The following is a 24,110-nucleotide window of genomic DNA, read 5'->3' on the forward strand; positions in this document are numbered from 1 at the left end:
ATTAATGATAGTACTTAACATCAATAGTGTCTCTAAGTATTTCTCTTAATAATTAAGTTATTTACATTTTTGTACCTTTTATTTTAAATTTATTTAGATACTATACTATTAATTTTTGATCTCATTACATGTGTACAATCTAATTACGTTTAATATACAAAACCATACTTTTACTTAGTCAACCTTTGATTTTGACTTACAAATTGACCAAAACAACCTTAAAAAGGAAAAAACTAAAGAAATTATGATTATGTTTATTCCACAACTCAAGTCGTGTATATAAGAGAAAACCATTATAGTAGAAAAGTTGAGTTTGAATTTTTATGAGAAAAAAATACTGTAATTATAGAATTTGAATTGTGACTTAAGTTGTGAAAAAACAACACCTACAGAATTTTAAAAAAGAAACAAAAACGCATAATTTGGAACTAAATTCCTAAGGGAAAAAAAATTATGAAGCTAAACTTAAAAGAAAAATCCTCGTCTCAATTCCCACCCCCGACGCCTCCCACTCCCACCATCATCTTTACTAATGTCCACGCCTCAGCATCCCCACTGCCATCCACGCCATTTACTATCCTGACTTAGCTGCCTTTCCCCTTTCCCTCTCATATGATGGAAAATTAATAAGGAACCCATTGAGTATTAGAGCATGTGCTACGTAGGTTATCTATCGGAAGTGTTGACGTCAACGTTAAGCCGTTTAAATTTACTGATAGAATAAGCTTGAGAGCAATGAATTCTCCACTCCAGTAACCTCTCCACATACATTACACATGGCACACAAAACCCTTAGCACCCACACACTCATATATAGACATGCTTCACCCTTAACCATATGGGCTCATATTTAGTGGTCCTATTGAGCTTAAATCAATCGTGCTTGAGAGGTTCTTTAATTTAATAAGCTGACTAAAATACTTGCGAGAGTTGAGAAAGAGAGTTCATATACCTTAAATTAGTATACATCTTATTATGAATCAATATTTAATATACATATATAATTATATTCTTAATAATAATGTTATTCATAATATGATTTAGTTCATATTAAAATGAATTATTATGATTATATCAGTTCCCATAAAAATATTCTAAAATCATATTATTTCATGATTGACTTGGATAAGAAGGTTTTTCTTTTTGGCTATTTCAGTGCATAACTTTTAGATTTTTTATTATTATTATTATTTTTATTTTTATTTTTATTTTTTGAGTTTGTTGTTGGAACTTGGGCAGTTCTGTTCTGGTTTTTTATCATTTGGGTACTGAAGATTTTCCTTCTTTAGTTTGTGAAATTTGTTGGCCGTGGTGGAATTTGAGAGATGGGTTTTGTTTGGCTTTGGTTAGTGCTTTTGAGAATCTAAGATCTAAGTACGTAGCTTGCAGAGGGTTTGGAGGAAGTAGTCAAGTAGAGAGCTTTGGTTGGGCAAATTAAATACACATTTAGTTCATGAATTTAGAACTATGATTTAAAATTGTTCTCATTTTACGTGTATTTTTTATGAGAGAAATACTGTAAAAAATTATAAATCATAATTGACAATCAATGATGAATATAAAAAATAAACATCCCATAGAAATGAGTTCTTGATTTTGATTTAGTTTTGGTGTACGGAGCTTATACCTATGGCTGCCACAGGGTAGAAAGAATTCAGTTTGGGTTTGGGGTGGGGGAGAGGGTGGGTCGTGCATAGCATACAAGAGAGTTTTTAGAATTTTCATTTTTTTTTTATGTAAGGGTCTTTTAGGTATTTTATAAGTCAAAATCAATTGTTGAGTGATACATTCATATATTAAATTTGTTTTTAATGTAATTTTTTTAATGAGATCAAAAAATGTATATTTTTTGAATAAACACAAAATTTTATGGGATACAAAATATAAAATAACCCCTAATTAATTTGATATGGTGTCAATTATGGAGCCATAAGGAACTAGAAAATAACTTTTTTACGGACGATTTTTTCTTTTTGGGTTTTTTTCTCTGACAAATTGTAGGAATAATAATAAAAAAACTCTCCCTTTTCAATGATGTTATGTATTTCTCTAATATGATCAGAAAAATTAAACTATCAGTAGTTTTTATTTTTTAACCGTTAAATTTGTTTTATAAATAATATGTTTAATATATTTTTTAATTTGATCTGATTTTGACCAGATCTAACGGTTATAGAATGATACTACCAATAAAAAAAACCTATCAAAGAAGTCCCTTTATTCTATATTTTCAGAAATATTTCATCTACTTTTGTAGTTTATAAATCGTGTATAAAACATCGCATGTGAAGTATTATGGTTGAAAAGATGCAAGAGAAGCTTTTGTTTCTAAATTTTTGGGGAATGTCTAATTATAGGACTTCGAATTTAAAAATGTGTACTATTTTTTATTTATTTATATAACACTTCTGAAATGGGACCTATAATGACTTCTCTAACTCTGTATATTGAAAAAAAAATAGAAACAATAATAAATCTTTAAAAAAGGAAATATAATGAATAAATCTTGAGACAAAATATTGAGTTGTGATTATTTCCTTTTTAAATATAAAGGTCAAATGCTTTATTATTAGATAATGCCATCTTTACTAATTCATTTTTAAAAGGGAAACGTTCTTTGAAAAAAGGACCCAAATAAACCTGTGAAAAATAAAACAATAAAGAATCAAAATCACTTTTCATCACTTAACCCCGCAAAAAAAAAATAGCCTCAATCAATTCAAACGTCAAAAAGCACAAAAATTAGCCTAAACCCTATTCTCACATCTTTGAATAGGGGTTTGGGGGTTCTTTATTTTTTTTAAAAAAACTAATATAATTAATCTATTGATCTAAATATGGTAATTTGTACAATCATGAAGATTTATGTATAAATGCTTAGTAGATGATTTTTGAATTTCTTTATTGTAGGGATTTATCCTTATGATAATGAATGTATAGATGAGAATTATAGTGATATATAATTTCCAATCCATCGCTCATTATAACAACCTGTTCATTATGATAATGGTTTTCGGATTTCTTTATGATAGTAACATGTTTACTATGATGATGTATAAATAGATAAATGTTAGTAGTGATATACACTTTTCAATTCATTGTTTAAAACAAAAGAATAAATTGATCACATTTTATTATGACAATGATCGCTGCTTCATTATGATAATGAATATACATATATAGATTATTGAATATCGATTTTTGATGTGTATTTTTTCTTTTAAATGGCTCATGTCAAAATTTTATTTCAATTTCTTCATGATAAAGATAACCTCGTTATAATTATATTTTGTTATTGTTTGTACATTTATTATATATAATGAAATTGGTACAAAATAATATTTGGTCATTATCATAAACATTGTAATTTAATAATAATGATGTACCCTTTAAACTCATTAGATTATATATATATATATATATATATATATATATATATATATATAAACAATGTGGTCTAATGGTCATTATGATTGCATAAAAAGTTATTCTTCTATTTGTGTTTGGATATTATCTCTCTCCCTCTTTTTTTTTTTTTTTTTTTTTTTTTTACGAGGGTAAGGATGTATTGTTTATGATAAACCATTATCCAATCCATGTTATGAAATTGTACTTTAAACGCTTTAAGATAATGAAATTGCTTTTGGGTTTCGCCGTGATATTATGTTTTGTTATGATAAGGATGATATCACTATGGCAAGGAATGAACTGAAAAGCTATTCACTAATCACTATGATATATATATATATATACACACACACACACACACACACATATTTTTATGTGCGCCAAACATTGAACCCTACAACAAATAAAGATAATTCGAATAAACAACGAATGAAAAATAAAATGAAGACAAACTTGAAAAAATTCAATCACCATAACCACCGTACAAAACGAATGGTTGACTCAAAAGGTTAACAACACAACAAGCGCATCGCGTAAAGAAAAATAGAGATTCAGGGCCGTTTAGTTTGCTGATTTGAGTTTTTAATTCGAGTTGAGATGTGATTTTATGTGAGAACTTTTTACTGTAGCAAAAAAGTTAGATGTGATTATTTGTGAGAGCTTTTTACTGTAGCAAAACTCAAATTCTAAACTCGAATCAGCAAAATAAACAGGGCCTCAAAATATCAAAGTGGATGAGGAAACGAAAGAAGACAATCTTATAAGCGTTAAATCAAATGATTATAGAGATATGATATAATTGTCAGGAAAGAAAAGGGCATCAACTAAAGAATATGCTTAAGAAAAAGGTAAGGCAACTACAAAAATATGTCCAAAAATATTAAATAGAGATATAATCCATATCATAAGTCTTATATTTTAAAAAATTTAATAGTTTTCAAATATTATTTATAACGAGGCATTTTTTGGATCAAGGCTCTTAGAATAGACAATTTGTGAAATTATTTTTAATTTTTTTTGGTCTATATTATTTGCATCATAAAATTGTTTCTCCAATAAACAATAAATATGATAATCATATTCATACATCATTGCAATTACACGTGCTTTTTTTCTTTCTAGCATATAATAAAAATGTGATAAAACAGACAGTTGTCAAGATATTTTTTTTATTTATGTCATTCACCTTTTTTACTTTTTCACTTACTTGTTACATATTATTTTTTGATACTTCGAGCTTAAGAAAAAGTAATTAATTTTTATTTTCTTGTATGCCCATTATTTTTTGTACTTTTTACTTGTTATTTATGCTTTTTTATTTTCTTTTTTTTTCCTTTTATAACATTCACTTACTTTTCACTTACTTGTTACTTACTATTTTGTCTTATTTCGAGCTTAAAAAGACAACAGTTAATTTTATTTTCATTTATACCCTTCACCTTTTATACTTTTTACTTATTTGTTATTAACGTTTTTCTCTTACTTAGAGTTTAAGAAAAAAATGATTTAATTTGTGTTTCTATTTATACCATTCATCTTTTATACATTACGCCTTTTATCTTTTATTCTTTTACTTGTTTTTTATCTACTCTTTCTTCTTACTCATAATTTAAGAAAAAGTGGTTTCATTTTTATTTTCATTTATGCCCTTTATCTTTTGTACTTTTTATTTACTTATGATCTAGTCTTTTCTCTTTCTTAGAGTTTAAGAAAAAGTGGTTTAATTTTTCTATCCAATTATACTCTTTATTTTTTGTACTTTTTTTACTTGTTATCCACTCTTTCTTCTTACTTAGAGTTTAAAAAGAAGTGATTTAATTTTTCTTTCTATTTATACCCTTACTTATTATTTATTTTCTCTTATTTAGAACACAATAAAAGTGGTCAAATTAAATATTGTATTATAATGACCAGATGATAGTTAGAACTTTTTGTTTTTAGTATAAAATTATTTGCTTAATAAACAATAAATATAATAGTTAAATTTATGCTTTATTGCAACCGTGCCTATTTTTACCGGTTGTTAATACGAGCCAAATATAAAATAAAAAAAATTGAGACTCTTTTGGAGCCGGTCCCATAGAGAAACGAGAAAAAAAGAAAAGGAGAGAGTGAGTCGATCAGAATTTCGGGATCTTATCCGGGCGCATCACTGGGTTTCCAACCCTGAAACTTAGTCCCCAGATTCGTCTCGTCGTAGCCTTCTATATGGTGGTGCTTTCATTGAAGCATATCGTACACTCTTTAAAAGTGGGGTGCCGTTACTTTGGGCTATTGTCTCTAACATGTTCATCGGATGGTGCTCGTGCTTCCTTGGCGTTTTGTTTCGTGCGGGGGTAGACTTCTCTTGGAGGTAGTGTTTTCAATTATCGACAGTGGCTACAGAGGGTGAGTTTCACTTGCAATTTTACGCTGTTTGCTCAACCTTGTCATATCTCCTTCAAAGTCATATGCCTTTCCTAGTAGTGTTCTCGCCGATTACCTCCTCGCTAAAGTCGCTTGACAACAGGTCTTGGGGTCTTTTTATTTTTATTTTTGGTGGGTTTTTACTATAATAACCAGGGTTTTCACTCTGTTGTCTTTGTTTGTTTTTTATGTTTGTTAGACTGGTGTCATGGTGATGTTTGGTGTAGCTTTAGTATTACGATGTTTTGTCCTTTCATCACTCAAAAGTTTATCTCGCTGAGAGAGATTTTATTAAATAGAATTTTAAGTGTGCTTGATTTTAATGTACCGAGATATTCTTTTGTTTTTTTGGGTCTTAAGTGTACGTCTGTTTTTCCACTGGGTTATTAATCTTGTATTGTATTTGTTACTGTGGTTTTGTTTAAATGCAGGTTCTCTGATTTATGGGTTTTATTTAAGAAAAAAAAAAAAAAAAAAAAAAAAAAAAAAAAAAAAAAACAAATAAACTTCTCTTTTACCTGCCTAATCGCATTCGCAGGAAAGAAAAAGTCTCGTAACAGAAAAATGCGTAACACGTCACCATTTTCCATGTAAGCTTATTTCCACGCACGATGGTACTAGCTTCGTCCGTTGTCGTCAAAAAAAAAAAAACCAAATAAACTTCTCTTTTACCTGCCTAATCGCATTCGCAGGAAAGAAAAAGTCTCGTAACAGAAAAATGCGTAACACGTCACCATTTTCCATGTAAGCTTATTTCCACGCACGATGGTACTAGCTTCGTCCGTTGTCGTCAAGTCAATGAACGAGATGTTACGTCCACATCACAACCGTTCATTGACCTCTCAATCAACGGTGACGATGAATACTAAGCTGCATTAATTTCTCCCTCTAATTTCTCACTCCTATATTTCTCTTTCATTGACTTGGGAGAGTTTTCCTTCTCTTCAATCTTTCAGAAATTCCAATTCCTCTGCGTTTTCCGAACGCACCTAAAACCCTAAATTTCGATCATGGAATGCTCAGATGACAAGGCCTTCTTCGACAGAGAAGACGAAAACAGCGAGCGAAGAACACCAAACTACGCGATCCTCAACGAAGCAGAGATACGGCAACGACAGGAAGACGATATTCTCAGTGTTTCTATGGCGATTTCGGAGCCGAGAGCCGCCGCGATCGTCCTCCTCCGCCACTTCAATTGGAACCTCAGCAAGCTCTTCGACAAGTGGTTCGACGACCAAGATAGAGTCCGGGCCAGTGTCGGCCTTTTTCCGATTCCGATCACTCAATTCCCCTCCGATCATCGTCTGATCACTTGCGGAATTTGCTTCGAGAATTTTCACGATACGGTCGCTGCTTCTTGTGGCCATCCATTTTGCAGAGCTTGCTGGGGACGCTACATTGCGAAGTCGATAAGCGACGACGGTCCCGGCTGCTTGCTGCTGAGGTGTCCCGCTCCGTCGTGCGCCGCCGCTGTCGGCGAGGACATGATCGGATTGCTGGCGGCGGATCACGCTGACAAGGAGAAGTACTCGCGGTACCTGCTGAGGTCTTACGTGGAAGACAATTACCGGAGGAGAAAGATCAAGTGGTGTCCTGCTCCTGGCTGCGATTACGCCGTGGATTGTTTGGATTCTGTTGGTTTTTCTAAAGGTTTCGATGTTTTTTGCCGTTGTTCGTACTGCTTCTGTTGGAACTGCAATGAGGAAGCTCATCGTCCCGTCGACTGTGACACGGTGGCGAAATGGACGTTGAAGAACAAGGATGAGTCGGAGAATGTGAACTGGATTCTCGTCAACACCAAGCCGTGTCCGCAGTGCCAGCGGCCGATTGAGAAGAGCCACGGATGCAACCACATGAAATGCGCCGCACCATGCAAGTACGAGTTTTGCTGGCATTGCCTCGGAGAGTGGTCGGCCAAAACTTTCCATTCTTGTAACCAATACCTGCAGGAGGGAGCGAACAACGACGCCGAGATCGAGAGAAGAGAGATTGTGAAGGCTTCATTAAGCAAGTACACGCATTACTACGAGCGTTGGGCTGCCAATTTGAAGTCGAGGCAAAAGGCCGAGGAGGATTTGAGGATGTTGCAAGCTAAGCATTTGGACAAGTTGAGTTTCAACTATGGCCAGCACAAGCCGTTTTTGAGGTTCATAACGGAGGCATGGCAACAGATAATTAGGTGTAGAAGAGTTTTGCAATGGACATATGCGTATGGGTACTATTTCCCCGAGGATCAGTGGGCAAAGAAGCGGTTTTTTGAGTACTTGCAAGGAGAGGCAGAGTATAGCTTGGAGAGGCTTCATGATTGTTCGGAGAAAGAGCTTGAAAAGTACATCAATGGTGAAGGGTCGGTTCAGGATTTCATTGACTATCGTGGGAAGCTGGCTGAACTTACCTCGGTGATTGGGAATTACTTTAAGAATTTGGTGAAAGCGTTGGAGGATGGCCTATCCGAAGTGGAGCCACGTCCTTGGTCATGTGAGGTGTGTTCTTTTGCCAACTCGTTTACTATGAGATGCCATATGTGTTTTCATTGTCCAACGACCGTGAAGATGTAATAATCCTCGGAGGGGGTGTTTTGTTGTGTATAGGATCCAGATTTCCGAAGGTACGGTTGGTTGGTTGGCTAACTTTTCTCCTTGGCTAAATAATTGAGAGGTGAACATTCAGAGGGAATATTTTAATGCTTTTTTTTTCCGCTTCTAGTTTGCCTCTTAGGTAGAAGGACGTGGTCTTGCCCGTATAGGTGTGTTTTTATATCTATGTAAATACTTTACGAATCGTTGGCATAAGAGAGAATACGGTTCATAGGTAAGTGATACTCGAGTCTTGCAGTTGTTTAACAGGTGACCGAGTGTTTAATCCTGTTTATTAATCCCATGTACTCAAATAGAGGTTTTGTCTTGCCAACAATAACCCTTTTTGTTTTGGCAATTTACTTTCTTACTCAACTACTTAGATCAAAAGGACGATTCTTTCTTGTCCATGGCAACTTCAGCAACTATAAAATTCTCTAAGCAATTTATATTACAAGAATGACTCTTGCCCGCCAGGAAATACCATCAGATTAATAATTGGGGAGGGAAAAAACAAAAGAAAGCAATACATTTCTCTCATGCAGTTTGAAATTTCTGCTATAAGGTTGTGCCCCCACCATCTGACATAAGAGATGCAGCAGCGGCGGCGGCAGTAGGAACAACCCCAGTCGAAATGCCCGGTTTTGATAAATGCAGAAGCCTGAGAAATCAATAAAATAAGTCTTTAACATGATGTCAAAATGTAAAATAAATTACTACAATTTTAGAAGAAGCATCTTTAACCTACATTTTGTTTCTCCTGATCCTTTTGCACTGTAAAGGGCTACCGATTCACTATGTTCACTTGAGGTTTAGGAAAAATGGTCTTAAAAGCAATCCCTATTATGAATGAATTATCTTACTGTACATTATTTCACCGACAGATATTCAAATTTTGAGAGTCGTGATCCCTAATCATGCCTTCATAGTATGCAAAATAACAGCAGCTACGCATACGCACAAAAACTACTCTGGCAGGTTCTGAAAAGTATCCAGGGGAAAAAAAAAAGGAAAAGAAAAGAAGCCTTCCAAAGAATATTGTTAAGACCTTGGATCATAGTTAGTGAAAGGAGCTCTTACGGGGCTAGATGTTCGCAAAAAGATGATACTGCAGCAACAACTTCAGAATAATTTTCAGAGGTTGCTGGGGCTGTCACTTCAACCAGTTGTATTCCAGGAGTCACAGGCACAGCCTCATCGGTAGCATGTAGTTTTAGCATTTTATTAACCGATGATACAGTGACGGTAATTTGAGCACCTCTTTGGAAATGGAAGGCAAATCCCACTTTCAGCAGCTCATATTCCAACTTGTAACCAAGTGAATAAAACAAGCGAAGAACATTCTTGCTTGCTTTGCTTTCAACTGTGTTCCTAACGAGAACAGAGATCTGCTCAGCACCTGCACCCCTCATCGAACCTCCTATGTGCCTCACAGTCCTAAAGGATTCAACTTTTTTATGAGTTTTATCTTTTCTAAGCATAAACAACAAACAATAAATCTGAGAAGAAGAAAAGCCACATTCACCATGTTGGTTCAGGCTGTTCAAGGTCGCATAGAAGTCGAACCTCTGAAGGTACAATTCCTACAAAAGAGACGCACTAATCTCTTAGCAAACCAGACGGCTCTCTCAACTAAAATAATGGAAATCTATATGACAAGCAACTCAAATGGATCTAAATCTGCATGCAGATATAGTTAAGCAATTATAAATACTTTGGGTACTTGGATAAATGCCAAAATGCTTTATTGGAAAGTGTTGAAAAGTGAGTAAAAGAAAAACATTGGATAATCACTCACCAAGGGTTGGGCCATTTTTAAGGCATATTTCATGGATCCTTAAACGTTCTCTATGAACACCACAGAGACCCTGAAGAAGAATCTCTAGCGCCTCAACATGCTGCAGCAGATGAATCATACGTTAAAAATCGCGGAAGGGTCTTGTTGAGGCATCTTTTCAACCAAATTTAAACACACAAAACACAGGCAAGGCTTGATCAGGCTTCTATTTTGCAAGAAAAAAAAAATTACAAATTTTGTAAAAATGCTTCTTTGTTTTTCCTTCTTTTTCCTAGGTACAGTCTTACAGATACCCTTTTTTCTTTTTTTCTCCCTTTCAAAAACCTAGCTGCTTCAGTTACTAATTCCTCTTCCCTTACCCTTTTTTTTTTCAAACAAATTATTTAACCAAAAGTAAATACAACTTAACTCTATGCAGCCATAAGACGGGAAATAAATTTAATCTAGTTATAACTCAGTCCTGGAACCGGAACGAAGAAGGATTTCATGAAAAAGAAAATCAGCATTTTCAATGCTTTGCATAAAAACTGAAAATTTTCTTCGAGTCTTGCAGAATTATCGGAATCAAAATGTGAAGGTGGGTTGGGGTGAGTGATTCTTACCTGTGTCTCTATAATTCCCTGAACCACGCACTCCATTGAAATTCTGGCTTTTGTTAATAGCAAGTTTTGCTGCGAAACCAACACCTTCAGTTGAGAAAAGTAAGAGAGGAAAAGGAGGATATGAGAGACAACGGTGAGGTGAGAGTCGTGAGAGGCCGGTGATGGTGGTGGTGGACGACGACTGAAAATCAGCGACCCAGGCACCAGCAAGAGAAGGAGCTATATTCGGGATTTGGACCAACATTGGGTCGGGCCTGGACTTGTGAACTTAAGGCCCGACCCAATCTTTGGGAGTTATTTCAAACAACTGGACGACATGTCGTTTCAATTTCTGTTTCTTTCCCCTTTTTTTTTTTCAAATGCTTTTTCGGATTTAAAAAAAAATGGGGAGAATGTTTTGGATTGACAAAAATATATTCTTTTTCTTTTTTTGGAAACAATAATAAGCTCTTTTCCATTAGCAAGACCCATGTGACGTTTACTATAATGCACGACAACTAAATATTTTATTTATGAAGAAACAACAGTGGAGTCTCAAGTAAATAAAGAATACGTTTGATTCGTTGATTTGAGTTTTTAATTTGAATTGAGATATAATTTTATATGAGAGTTTTTTACTGTAACAAAAAAGTTAAATGTGACTATTTCTTAGAGCTTTTTACTGTATCAAATCTAGAATTTTAAACTCAAATCAGTGAAATGAAAGACAACTTTATAGAAAACAACTATAGACTTTCACAAATCTTTTTTGAAATGAACACAACGAGCTTTTTCATAAAAATCACAAGCTTTTCAAACCATCCTCATGAGAACATAAGTGATAAATCTTCAAGAGTCAAGACGATCTATCGACGAAATAAAACTTGGACGTCGGGACATCAGACTTGTACGGCAAATCGTTAAAGATGAAAATGTCTTTTGACAACTATATACCTGTCATTTTTACTATAAACAACAACAAGTTTCAAACAGCAAACTGAATGTCGTTCTACAAAACGATTGGCAAAAGGCTCTGAATTAATGAATGGCAATTGGCATGTCGATTGCGGTCAAAAGACAACAAAATTTGTATTATAAACGACAAGTCGGCTCCTATAACTTCGCTTTTTTTCACGAGATAAACAATAAACTTATAACAAGAAAACGGTGAACAAAAAAAGACAAACTAATTATTCAAAAAAAAAGAGAGAACTCGTCATGTTAGAGATAGTTAATTCGTTTTATGATTCAATTTATAGTTAGGGTCTGTTAGAATAATGTACACGTGTTAGTAAGACATTGGTTAGTGTTGTAATTAGTTAGAGCCTAGTTGGACTATTTAAGATAGTTACTGTACTGTTCATTTGAGTAATGAAGATTAATTTTATTCTTAAGAAAAAGTTCTTTCTTTCCTTTCTCTGAAAGATATTATGGTATCAAAGAGTACTGATTCTGGTGAGAGTGGTTCTTTGTCTGCCATGGCTGAAGCTTCGAATTCTTCTGTTCGCTTCAGTCCTATTTCCTTTAGTCATCCAATTTCGGTTCGACTTAATCATTCTAATTTTCTTCCGTGGAGAAAATTGGCTCTTTCAACGATTCGAGGGCACAAGTTGTTGGATTTCATCTCCGATTCGAGTTCTCCGCCATTGAAGTTTCTTAGTGCCGCAGATGAAGTCGCGGGACGGGTTAATCAAGATTTCTTAAACTGGGAGCAACAAGATCAGCTATTGGTGTCCTGGCTTCTCTCCTCCATGTCCGAGACGGTTCTTGTTAGGGTTGTTGATTGTGAAACATTAGCACAGGTTTGGTACACTCTGAATCTTTATTATGCTGCTCACATTCGTGCCAAAATTTCTTAATATAAGACTCAACTCAAAAACATTAATAAGACCTCTTTGACGATGAAAGATTATTTGCTGCAAATTCGTCATTGTGTGAGTATGTTGAATTTAGTTAGGCATCATGTTCCTTCTAAAGAACAACTTGAAGCAATCTTTAAGGGATTATCTTCTGAGTATGATACGTTTGTTCTTACTGTGGAAGCTCGAAATGATGTTTTTACTGTTGAAGAAATTGAGTCTCTTCTTCTTTCACAAGAGGCTCGGATTGAGAAAAATCACAAATCACTCTATGGCCTGAAACAGGCACCCAGAGCCTGGTTTGACAAGCTGAAAAATGATTTGCTTGCACTAGGATTCATCTCTTCAAAGTTAGATCAGTCCTTGTTCATGAGGTTTCACTCTCAACATGTCACTTTTATACTTGTGTATGTTGATGATATTTTACTAATTGGAAGTGATGAAAAGGAGGTACAACAATTAATAAAACAGCTGAATGATTGTTTTGCGTTAAAAGATATGGGAGCAGTAAACTTTTTCTTAGGAATTCATGTCACACACACTACTGATGGTGTGCATTTGTCTCAGAAGAAGTATATCACAGATTTATTGTGTAAAGCACGAATGCAAGATGCTAAGCGAATTGGAACTCCTATGACTACTGGTTTCAAACTTTTAACTTTTGGAAGTGATGAAGTGGAAAACCCTCAATTATATAGAAGCATTGTTGGAGCTCTTCAATATGTAACTATAACCAGGCCTGAGTTGTCTTACTCTGTCAATAAAGTTTGTCAGTTCATGCACAAACCACTTGAATCCCATTGGCGTGCTGTAAAGCGAATTCTTAGATACTTAAGGGGCACACTTGATTTTGATCTTCATCTTCAGAAATATGCTCAGCTCAATTTACTAGCTTTCTATGACGCTGATTGGGCATCTGACCCGGATGATAGAAGGTCAACTTCTGGATATTGTGTTTACTTGGGTTCAAACATTGTTTCTTGGTGTTCCAAGAAGCAGCACACTATTTCCAGATCCTCAACTGAAGCAGAGTATAGAAGTTTAGCAAATGTAGTTGCAGAAATCACTTGGCTCTCTTCACTGCTCAAGGAGTTAAAGATTGAAACTCAAACTAGACCAGCAGTGTGGTGTGACAATCTTAGTACAGTACAACTTGCTGCAAATCCTGTTTTACATGCCAAGACAAAACATGTGGAACTTGATTTATATTTTGTAAGAGAGAAGGTGAGGCAAAAATTAATTGATGTTAAGCATGTTCCAACTATTGATCAGGCGGCTGATGTTCTTACCAAGCCTATATCAAGTTCTAAGTTTCCTGTTCTTAGACACAAACTCAAAGTTGAAAGTCTTTCAATCTTGAGTTTGAAGGGGGCTGTTAGAGATAGTTAATTAGTTTTATGATTCAATTTATAGTTAGAGCCTGTTAGAATAATGTACACATGTCGGTAAGACATTGGTTAGTGTTGTAATTAGTTAGAGCCTAGTTAGACTATTTAAGATAGTTACTGTACTGTTCATTTGAGTAATGAAGATTAGTTTCATTCTTCAGAACGTTATTACATCACTCTGTATATTTGTAAAAGACGATTCAAGCAGTATAAAAAAGTTGAATATACAGCTCCTATAACGATGCTCATAACTCCATACAAGATTTTACAGCTCTTGAATGACAACGGAAATCCGACAGATTTTACAGTTTCTGCTCTAAACATCAGTATTTCTCTGCCACAGGTCGAGATGGAAAGAGCCTCAAAAGAAATGTCATCAATGACCAAAGGCATACCACACCAAGTGCTTGGAACGTTACAATCATGGCAAACATGGCACCACTTCTTTCCATTACTTTTGGGGTCACAGGAAGCCCCTTCATCGAGAACATCAACCTCTCTATAAAATGGGCAGCTTTTGTCAACTGATACAGTCTATATACCTGCCATAAAAGTTCAAACACATAAAAACCACGCAAGGTTTGAAACCGAAAGATCTCTCGGCATTTACTAAAAGAATTTTGAACCAACCTCAAAGACTATTGGCACCAAAGGCCAACAAGATGATCCGCACTTGTCGAGATACGTTTCAAAAGAAAATTGAGCAGCGCAGCCAAAGAGAAAAGGAGCCACTGCAACCAAGGCTGGGAGACCAACCACTGGCCAGGTCACATATACAGCAAACAAGGGCGCAATGACCTTGAACCCCATTGCAAAGAAAGAAGATGTTAAGTATCCCCTGAGGCCTGTGATGAGACCCCACCTCTTCGTACTGAATTGTAGATATGGCCTTTGGACACGGTCAGTTATAAGCAAAAACGTTGCTAGTCCAATGTAAAAAAGAACCTCAAAAACTAACGAACTCACTATTTCTGCAATACCATAAAATTCAAAAAATGTTAGTTTTTTAAGTTCTAGAACACAAATCCAAACATATAAGCTATAAAAACACCTACTTACTGAAAAAAAAAAATGATGAAAAAACAAGATAGCCTATGTCGTCCTCTTATGTTATAATGCATTGCAAAAGCAAGCAGCACAACATCCGCTTGAAATAATAACTTCGTATTTGTAAAGGATTTCATCCATGTTATAGTAAGAAAAGCAGCAGGATCTTCCCGCTGTTATAGACATTTGACAGTCGTAATAATTCGATCTTCTCACTTTGATTCCAAAAGCTTGGCGAAGTTGTCAATTATGGTGTATAAATATCTTTTTTTTAAAAAAAGAAAAAACCATTGCACTTTCACATATATGAGAAGCCAAAAATATCCAAATGCTATCAAACTAACAAGTAACCACACAGTTAAAAAAAAAAAATACCTACGAGAGTCTCCTCCTTCAATATAGCTTCAATTGCACTTCCAAAAAAGAATTGCGGTAGGATTAAGGACGATATCAACGCCACGGGTGCCAAAATCCAGAGAACCGAGCCCTTATCTTCATTGAAAGGTGCAGATACCAACTTCCCTTCCTCTACTGACTGGTGAGTCAACCCATAAAACGAAACAGAACCTGATTTACCACGAAACGGCTCTACCCCATCAAATCTAACAACGGGAACACCAGAATTTTCCCTTCCTAGATGTTTTAACTTTGAGTCTGAACTAGAATGAGAACTACATATAATAACTCGTCTCTTCAAGCTTGGTAGTTGGGAATTCTTTTCCAACCTCTTCAAACCTGGCACCAAATTCGCTCAAATATTTCTGTTAAATTAGAACAAGAAAGGCAGTAAAACAACTCGCAAAAACGAGAGATTAAAAGTTATTTTTCTTCGATTCCACAATTTTCTACGAGACCAAACGCAGTTTATGGTTAACTTAAAATAATTTTTTTAAAAAATATATCAACAAATGGAAATAAAATGGGACTAGGGAAAACTCACATTTGGGTGCTGTTCCGAACCTGAGTCTTTGGGTCCTAAATCGGACGTCGCTTGCAGAAACCTAAGAAATTAACATATAGAACTCAGATTTCCATTGGCGAGTGCGAGTAAGAAATGAAAATTTTTTAGAGATTCATTCACTTACAATTGATACGCGACGATAGGGAAACCCAATTTTGGGAGCAGAAAAACCAAGACAAACGGATTGCAGCTCCATTGTTTTAGGGTTTTAGAAGAGTTCACTCGTTTCTTTCATAACCTTTGTCCTTGACAGCTTAAACCTTAAACCCTTCTTCACCTCCCTTCGTTCCCCCGCCAAGAAACGCGAACAGAAGTGAGGGATATTGGGCTTTTTGACATAGATTTAAATTTTTATCCCTTATTTTTAATTAATATTTTTTACTAATATAGTTATTTGACTAAAAAGATTATTAATTAAGAGTAAGAAGTAGAAATCATGACTTATGCATTTTTAAAGGATATTTATCTTTCTTTTCCTTTGAAATTTCAAACGCAAAAAAAAAAAAAAAAAAACAAAACAAAACAAAAAAGAAGAAGAAGAAAAAGTATATTACTATATTTTACAAATGACAAAAATCAAAAGCATCATAAATTACTAAGTAATTTACAATATCAAAATATTTTGAAATTGATATTTAATTATTTTTATAAATATGCGACTTTGTGTAATTTTTCATTTTTTTTTAATTCTAGCAATCTACCACCTAAAAAATTTGTTGTTACTGTTTTTTTTCCCCATGACTTGTTCGTGCAGGTCAAAAGTAAGTAGGTCAATTTACAGCTTTGGCTTCTTTTTCTTTTCCCTTCTTTTGTTTAGGGCACCACAACCAATCCATGGCTTCATCTGTTAAGGGCGCAACCAGTCCATGGCTTTTAGTCATCATAGTAAAAAAAAAACAAAAACAAAAAAAACAAAAGTAATAGAATATGGAACTCAATAAATAACTGGCAGTTTAAAATTATGACTTATCAATATGGTATTAATAGGGATGGCAATTTGGCTCGTGTTCGTATCAACTTAAATTTTCGTGTCGTATTCGAGTTGATTCACGTGTCACCAATTTAGTACAAACGTTACTTAGACATGTATTTTGCGATTAACATAAACAATTTGAGTGTTAATTTATTTACTTAGTCAATTTATCTACATTTTACATTATTAATATAGGTCATAATTCAAAAAATTTTCATGTTATTCAAATTAAATTATTTAAAAAAAATTTATTAAAAAATATGTTTGTATATATTTTGAATAAAAAATTAATAAATCAAGTCAATTTCATGTCAATCGTGTTTTTGTGTTCGTATCGTAACCTGTATTGTTAATAATACACTATAGAAAAAGAATAAATATTAATATTAATCTGTAAACAGAAAAGTAGTAATCAATAATTATCAATTGGTTCACGTTTTCTTATTCATAATTAAAAATGTGAATGTGAATGCTCAACTTTTCATTGCTAACATCAATGGATTCCAGTTCTCGGCCAGTGTACTTTTTCTTTTTAATTCAATCTAACGAATCTCCATGTGCGAAAGTACTTTTAATAGATTTTAGGAGAGGGAACCTTTCACTACCTCATCCTCTCCATCATAAGGTTCACTGTAGCAGAGAGTTTCAACTCCAAAGTTCATTGAATCGAAAAAAATTTGCGCCAACTCATATGAGTACATAAACTTCTATATATAAATAAATGGCAAGCAAAAGAACAATCCCACACGTCCCTGATTACACATTTGAGGTGTGACATACGTTTAGTTGGAGAATTCAAATCATGTGATTCGAACCATTTTCGATTTACGTAAATTTTTTATGAGAAAAAATACTGTAGCGAACCATGAATCATGATTCAAATTTGAAAACGAATCCTTCTACCAAACATCCAGACATTGGAAGCAGCTAGTTCCCCGTATACTAATTTTCGAAGAGCTCAGTAAAAGCTTTTAGCTAGCATTTTATTGTCGTCTATTTGGATGGAAGGTCGAATAAAAAATCTCCAAGGTATTGGCATATAAGACCCAACAGAAATTAGTAGATCCAAAAACTTAAAAGGCCTGCTTGGTGCGTAGGAATGTGGAGGACTGGATATGATTGAATTTTAATACTGTGTTTGGTGAACATTTTTAAAAGACTGGATTGAATAAACTTTTGTCTAGTCCATTATTAAATCCCCTTAAAGAGGATGATCATGATATTCCCTATTGAAGCATGGAATAACTTTCACTAAAGCACATTGTGAAAAACACTAGGGATCTACTCGTAAATTTTTTATAAAATTTAAGGTTAAAGTTTTAAAAAAATAAAATTTGACCCTAAATTTTAAATTTTTTTTTACAAAAATACCCTTATCCTAATTACACAACACCAAACATGTGATTGGACTAAACTAAAATCTAATCATATACTTTTCTATACATTTCAATCAATTACCCTAAAATTATACTATCTTATCATGCGCATAAAACGTAGTCAAGATAATGTGAAGGTAGACTAAACCGCACAAATAAGCTTTTTTATTAATAAAAAAAGGGTAAGGAAAAAGTACAAGTCATCTTAAAAAAAAAACAAATTTTAGTATGTAATTTTTTGTTTATTCTAGTAAAAAAAAAAAAATGCTAAGAACTTAATTTAGTTACTACTTTGTCGATTATCATAGAAATAGTTATGACTATATATTAGACTACCAAAACAATAGGAAAAAAAAAGGTATAGCATCACGAATTTTAAAAAACAAAATGACACTCTTAGCGAAAAAGAAATAAAAAGACATAACAGTATGAGGCAAAAAGATAAGGCAATAGAATCCAAACACTTGTATATCATAAACAGCGACGTTTACCCAAACCGGACAAACATAGCGAAATGTTGAATGAATATTGAAGAGCAATTCATAATGTTTATCGAGTTGTAGCGCACAACTGATTTAACTCACATGAAAATCCCGTGCAAATTTGGCCGGCAGTGAGAACAACGGCTACAAAAACCTCGTGGTCGGAAGTTGGAACTTGGCAGTACGGTACGTTGACGCCCTTTTTGTCTTCATTTTGAGTTTTGACTTTGGTACCCGTAATCTTATGACTTCTAATCCCACGAGATGGCCATTCTTCGTTTGGTCTTACATAAAAATTTGTTGAGTGATTAAAAGTACGGAAAAATAAGATAAATATTTTTTAATTATATGAGTTAAAATTTTTATTTTTTTATTAATGTTTTTTAATTAAATAATTATATTAGTCAGAATGGTATTAATTAAAAATAAAAAAATAAAAAAAATATCATCTCTTCAAAAAAAAAAAATTTGACACTCCACGTTGAAATAGTGAAAAACAAAAAAAAAAAAAAAACACTTAAATGTATCATCGACTATTAAATAAGGTGAATCTCATTTACAAGTTTCATATTATAGGATTCAGTTTCTATTAATGAGTAATATTAAACGACCGGTTATTCGGTGAAAAAACTATTGTTTGAGAAATGATGATTCCACGTTGAGACTAAAATTTGTGATGGTTGACATGTAAATAACGTGCCATTAAAGACAGGAAGTAGTAAGCCTTCGCCTTTTGAATATTCCATATATGATGTCATAGAGGTAATGGTCAACCAATTTCATTTCTTTGGATAACATAAAAAAAAAGATTAAATCCCACTTTTTTAGTCCGCATTAAATCACTAGCATATTCTCATTAGGAAAAAAAAGAGAGAGGGTTTGACCTGTGCGCTTGGTCAAAAAATACATTTACGTTCTGTCCAATCCCATATTTTTAGGCGAACGTAGTAAACAACAAATGGGAATTTATTTGGTGTTTTCATTTTTAAAAAAATATTAATGGGTGTTTAGTATCATAATTTGTGTCATAGTTTGAATTATGATTCGTGACTTATTATAGTGTTTTCTCTCATAAAAAATACACATAAATTGAGAATAATTTTGAATCATAATTCTGAATCTATGAACCAAACGTCCACTAAGTGTTTTATGTTTATTTGATTTGACTTTTAATCACATTTAATATAAATTTGACGGCTGACAAGTAGAAAATATTAGTATTTCTAAAAAAAAGAATGTGAGAGAAAATTCCATATCAAATTTATAAAATTAAACTAAATAAATAATATATTTTAAAATTATTTAAAGTAAATAACAGTTTATCGCATAAATATTCATTTATAATTAGTAAATAATTTTTTTACTTAAATTCTCTTTTTACGACCGCTAAAAAGATTTTTCAACGTAAATAAAGACTTTTTAGCACATAAATTATAATTTACTAGCGGTAAATAACACATTTATTTAATAAATTATTATTTATTTTAAATAGTTTAAAAATTTGTTATTTATTTAATGTAGTTTAAAAAATTTGTTATTTACTACCATTTTATTTATTATTTTTTTAAGGAAACATATACCTGTAGTTTTTTTTTTCCTTTTCTTTTTTCTTGCAATAAATATTTAGGTGGTAGTTTCTTGTTTTTTAAGAAGATATTTAGGGGTTGTTCGTTTGCATTTTTGAATTAAGGTGACTTGAGTGATTATCTTAAGTTGAGTTTAAGTTATAACAGTCCCGATCATTTGACCGATTCGAGTTTTCAATTCTAATTTTACTACAGTTAAAAGCTCTCACAAAAAGTCACATTTAATTTTTTTACTACAGTTAAAAGCTCTCACATAAAGTCATATCTCAAACTGAATTAAAAACTCAAATCAGCAAACTGAACGAGGCCGTTGGCAATTTTAAGAATAGAAAAAATATTGTTCATTAACTTGAGTTCGAGTTTATGAACTCGAGTTGAAGGAGAAACTTGAAGTCGAGTTTAGCCCTAAACTCGAGTTCAAACTCAAATTTTATAAAAGAACATGAACTATAATAAAGTTGTAACTCGAATTCAAACTTTTTCTGAATTTCGTTGCAAAAGAACAACCCCTTAGCTGTTGTTGGATCAATGAAAACTTGCAGCAGCAGCTGAAAATTGAAAAAAAAAAGAAAAAAAAAGAAAAGATATTCGATAAACAAAACTATTTATTTTTTATGTGTGGTCAGCGAGATTAAAGAACATGAATTGGAATATGTTAATAATACTTGTTGGTAGAGCCAGAAAAATAACAAGCAAACTATTCTTTCGTTATCCTTTAAACTTTCTGACTATGAAAGCTCCAGCCAAAAAAAAAAATCCGGATAGAAGAAATTATAACTAATCTATTAGTTAATTATAAAGGAGAGTTTTCTTTTAAGTACTATTTAAAAATTTAGTCTATTTATTTTGTCTTCTTATGTTTTTTTTCCCTTCATCTTCACCTTCATATATATATATATATATATATATATCAAACCATTAGTTACAAGCGACTTTTTTAGTAAGTCGGTTTATAAGCATGGTCAGTTTTTTATTGTTAAATTTAATTAAAACTACATTAAATTAAAAAATATATAAAATAGGTAATTTTTAATATAAATTTAATAATTAAAATATAAATAATTACTAATAGTTTTTTTCTAGTCTTATAGAGAAATTAATTAATTAGCAACTTCTTTTTTATATGATTTAACAAACAACTTTTTTTATATATAATATATTATACACAGTAATTGACTTTTTTCACTAAAATTTTACCTTTTTCGGTTAAAATATTATTTTATTAAGATCAAATATCTCTTTCTTTATGCAATTTAATCACTTTCTAACTGAGATCTTTATTGCAGGCATATTTGTTTTATTTTTTGTTGATTTATCCTATTTTAATTATTTTTTATTGGTTTCATTTATTTCATTATTAAAGGGTGAGATGTCTTCAAATTAAGGTTTTACATTCAGGCATTTATGTCACAGGTTCCATGTTATTTTGAGCACTTCAACAGAACTCAGAGGATATTTGAGAATTTTCTCTAAAACACATTTTTCACCTCGAACTCAAAGTGTATATATATATATTACATGTAAGTTGTTTTGTCTTTTTTTTTTCTTTTTAAAGGGTCTAAATACCATTATCCACTTTTATCCCGCTATACTTTATTTTTCTATACCACTTGTTTGCTCCTAAAAATTTTATGTACTTCATTAACTAACAATAAGTGGGTTGAGGCATATGAATTTTGCTTATTATAAACAAAAATTTACAAATCATTAGAAACAAATACAATTTTTAACAACTTTGCGATAATTAATTTTAGGTGAAATTAGTTAATAAGTATTTTGTTTTATTTTTAGAATTTATTCTCTTATTAATTAGTTATGTAGTTTTGCTAAATTCTTTTAGAGAATAATAAATTAAGTAAAAAAGCCTAAAACCTTTAAAATTTTAATATTATATATCTATAAGAAAGCGCAAAATTGCTTTCTACTTTTCAACCAAAATGCCATCATTTTGGTCGAAGCCCCCCCCCCGCGCACATTTTTTTTCCTTTTCTTTTACTGTTAGTTTAAGTCGTGTTTTCTTTTTTTATCTTTTAATCCCTCATTTTTTATTTTATTTTATTTTTTATTTTGATCCCTTTTCCCTTTTTACCTTACCTTTCCCTCTTTCCTCTCTTTTTTTCTTCTTCTTTGTTTTTTTTTTCTTTTAGTTATTCCTTGTTTTCCTATTTTAAAAGTATCAAAGGACACTTCCACTTTTGACTTTGCTTTAGTTGTATGTAGTGCTGAAATTTTGAACGGGCCACCCGCGACCACTTAAAAAAATCAAAGTTGAGCCCGATACCCGAACTCATCTGAGCCTGAGTGGGCCCGTGGATGGGCCGCAGGTCTAGTTTTGGCTGCCCAAGCCTGGTCGGGCAGTCCAAGGCCGCCCGAATGTGCCCGAAAAACAAAATATCTTTTTATTATTATTTTTAAATTTTTTTAATATTGTATATATATATATTATATATAATATACTATTATTTATTAATTGTATTTGTATGCGAATAATTATTAAGTTATTTTGTGTTAAAATTATATAAAAATTAAAATCAACACACACTATTAACACAATTTAAAAAATTAATTTTTCAATTTGTAATTTATGATTGTCTCGTTAAAAACCTTACCAATAAAAACTCAATTAGGATAAAAACTTAGTAGGAAAAAAAGAGTGCAATTATTTTGTAACGAATTACAAATTTTACAAACTTACAAAGTCTAAATATACAATTACAATGTCGAAAGTAAATACATATTTACAAATTACAATTTAATTTGAAGCTGAAGGATCGTCTTCAAAATTAAATGTTAATCTATTAAATTCATCGATCCATTATTGTATCTTGTAAATGTTGATCGGCACGATCCCAAATTCTCAATCATTAATGCAGACCAAGGCTTTAACAATGTCCCTTTGCAATGCGTTTCAGCGTTTCTCAAGTATTCATCCAGTCGTACTAAAGGCTTGTTCGGATGAAACAATGAAAACTGGGATCGAAAAAATATTCATTGCCAATCGAGTTAGGACTTCCCAAGTTAATGCTTGTGCCCTCCACCATTGAACTAAGTCAACCGATTCTCCACTACCGTCGACTACTAAGCTCTCGCTAAGGTACGCCATAAGCTCGTTGAAGCCGCCACCACCTGTTGATGAAGATCCATTCCCAGCTTCTGTTTGAATCGTCTTCTTCTTCTTCTTCAATCCAAAAACATTCAAGAATGAATGCGGGTTTTCATCTCTTTGTTGTGATTCCTGTACTCCAGAATTTGTATTTCTAAACCTATTCTCATATTTGCTATAGAGAGAAAATATTTTTTCCCTTATTTTAAGAAATTGGTCAGAACAATCGATGCCTAAAAATAGACTTAAGTTTTCTAAACCACTTTCTAAACCTTCTAATTTTAATCCAGGATAAAAAATAGTACCAAAACCATACAAATTTGGCAATTTAAACCATTTTTTTTTAATTTTTTTCCATAAAAGCGATAGGAACTTCTAAAATTGGGTCCTTCCTATATTCACTAAATAAAGTACTAATTCTTAACAGTTCACCTAAAGTTAAAGGTGATGTTGGGTAATAGGTTCCACTAAGTTTTAAAGTAACTTTATGAAACCTACCTAAAAATGGATACAAAGTTTTGACAATTTGCCAATCATATGCGTCTATATGACCTGCTCCTAATTTT

General features: G+C 32.6%; 3 protein-coding genes across 3 annotated transcripts; 1 reads left to right on the forward strand and 2 right to left on the reverse strand.

The window, feature by feature from the left end:
* The first annotated feature begins 6,747 nt into the window (after window positions 1–6,747).
* Window positions 6,748–8,727, forward strand: LOC21404110 (probable E3 ubiquitin-protein ligase ARI8). The gene is made up of 2 exons (XM_010107768.2): window positions 6,748–8,297; window positions 8,406–8,727. Exons 1-2 carry the CDS (start codon window positions 6,825–6,827, stop codon window positions 8,442–8,444), a joined length of 1,512 nt encoding a protein of 503 aa, XP_010106070.2. The 5' UTR covers window positions 6,748–6,824; the 3' UTR covers window positions 8,445–8,727.
* Window positions 8,716–10,968, reverse strand: LOC21404111 (mediator of RNA polymerase II transcription subunit 18). The gene is made up of 5 exons (XM_024171991.1): window positions 10,791–10,968; window positions 10,189–10,288; window positions 9,916–9,973; window positions 9,471–9,827; window positions 8,716–9,051 (listed from the first exon to the last, which is right to left on the reverse strand). Exons 1-5 carry the CDS (start codon window positions 10,824–10,826, stop codon window positions 8,949–8,951), a joined length of 654 nt encoding a protein of 217 aa, XP_024027759.1. The 5' UTR covers window positions 10,827–10,968; the 3' UTR covers window positions 8,716–8,948.
* Window positions 10,969–14,251: 3,283 nt separating this feature from the next.
* LOC21404112 lies at window positions 14,252–16,322 on the reverse strand. Its single transcript, XM_010107770.2, has 5 exons — window positions 16,149–16,322; window positions 16,004–16,064; window positions 15,439–15,798; window positions 14,647–14,987; window positions 14,252–14,558 (listed from the first exon to the last, which is right to left on the reverse strand). Exons 1-5 carry the CDS (start codon window positions 16,218–16,220, stop codon window positions 14,340–14,342), a joined length of 1,053 nt encoding a protein of 350 aa, XP_010106072.1. The 5' UTR covers window positions 16,221–16,322; the 3' UTR covers window positions 14,252–14,339.
* Between the last annotated feature and the right edge of the window lie 7,788 nt (window positions 16,323–24,110).

This window comes from Morus notabilis, unplaced genomic scaffold (genome assembly GCF_000414095.1).
Source record: "Morus notabilis unplaced genomic scaffold, ASM41409v2 Scaffold630, whole genome shotgun sequence".
Classification (NCBI taxonomy): domain Eukaryota; kingdom Viridiplantae; phylum Streptophyta; class Magnoliopsida; order Rosales; family Moraceae; genus Morus; species Morus notabilis.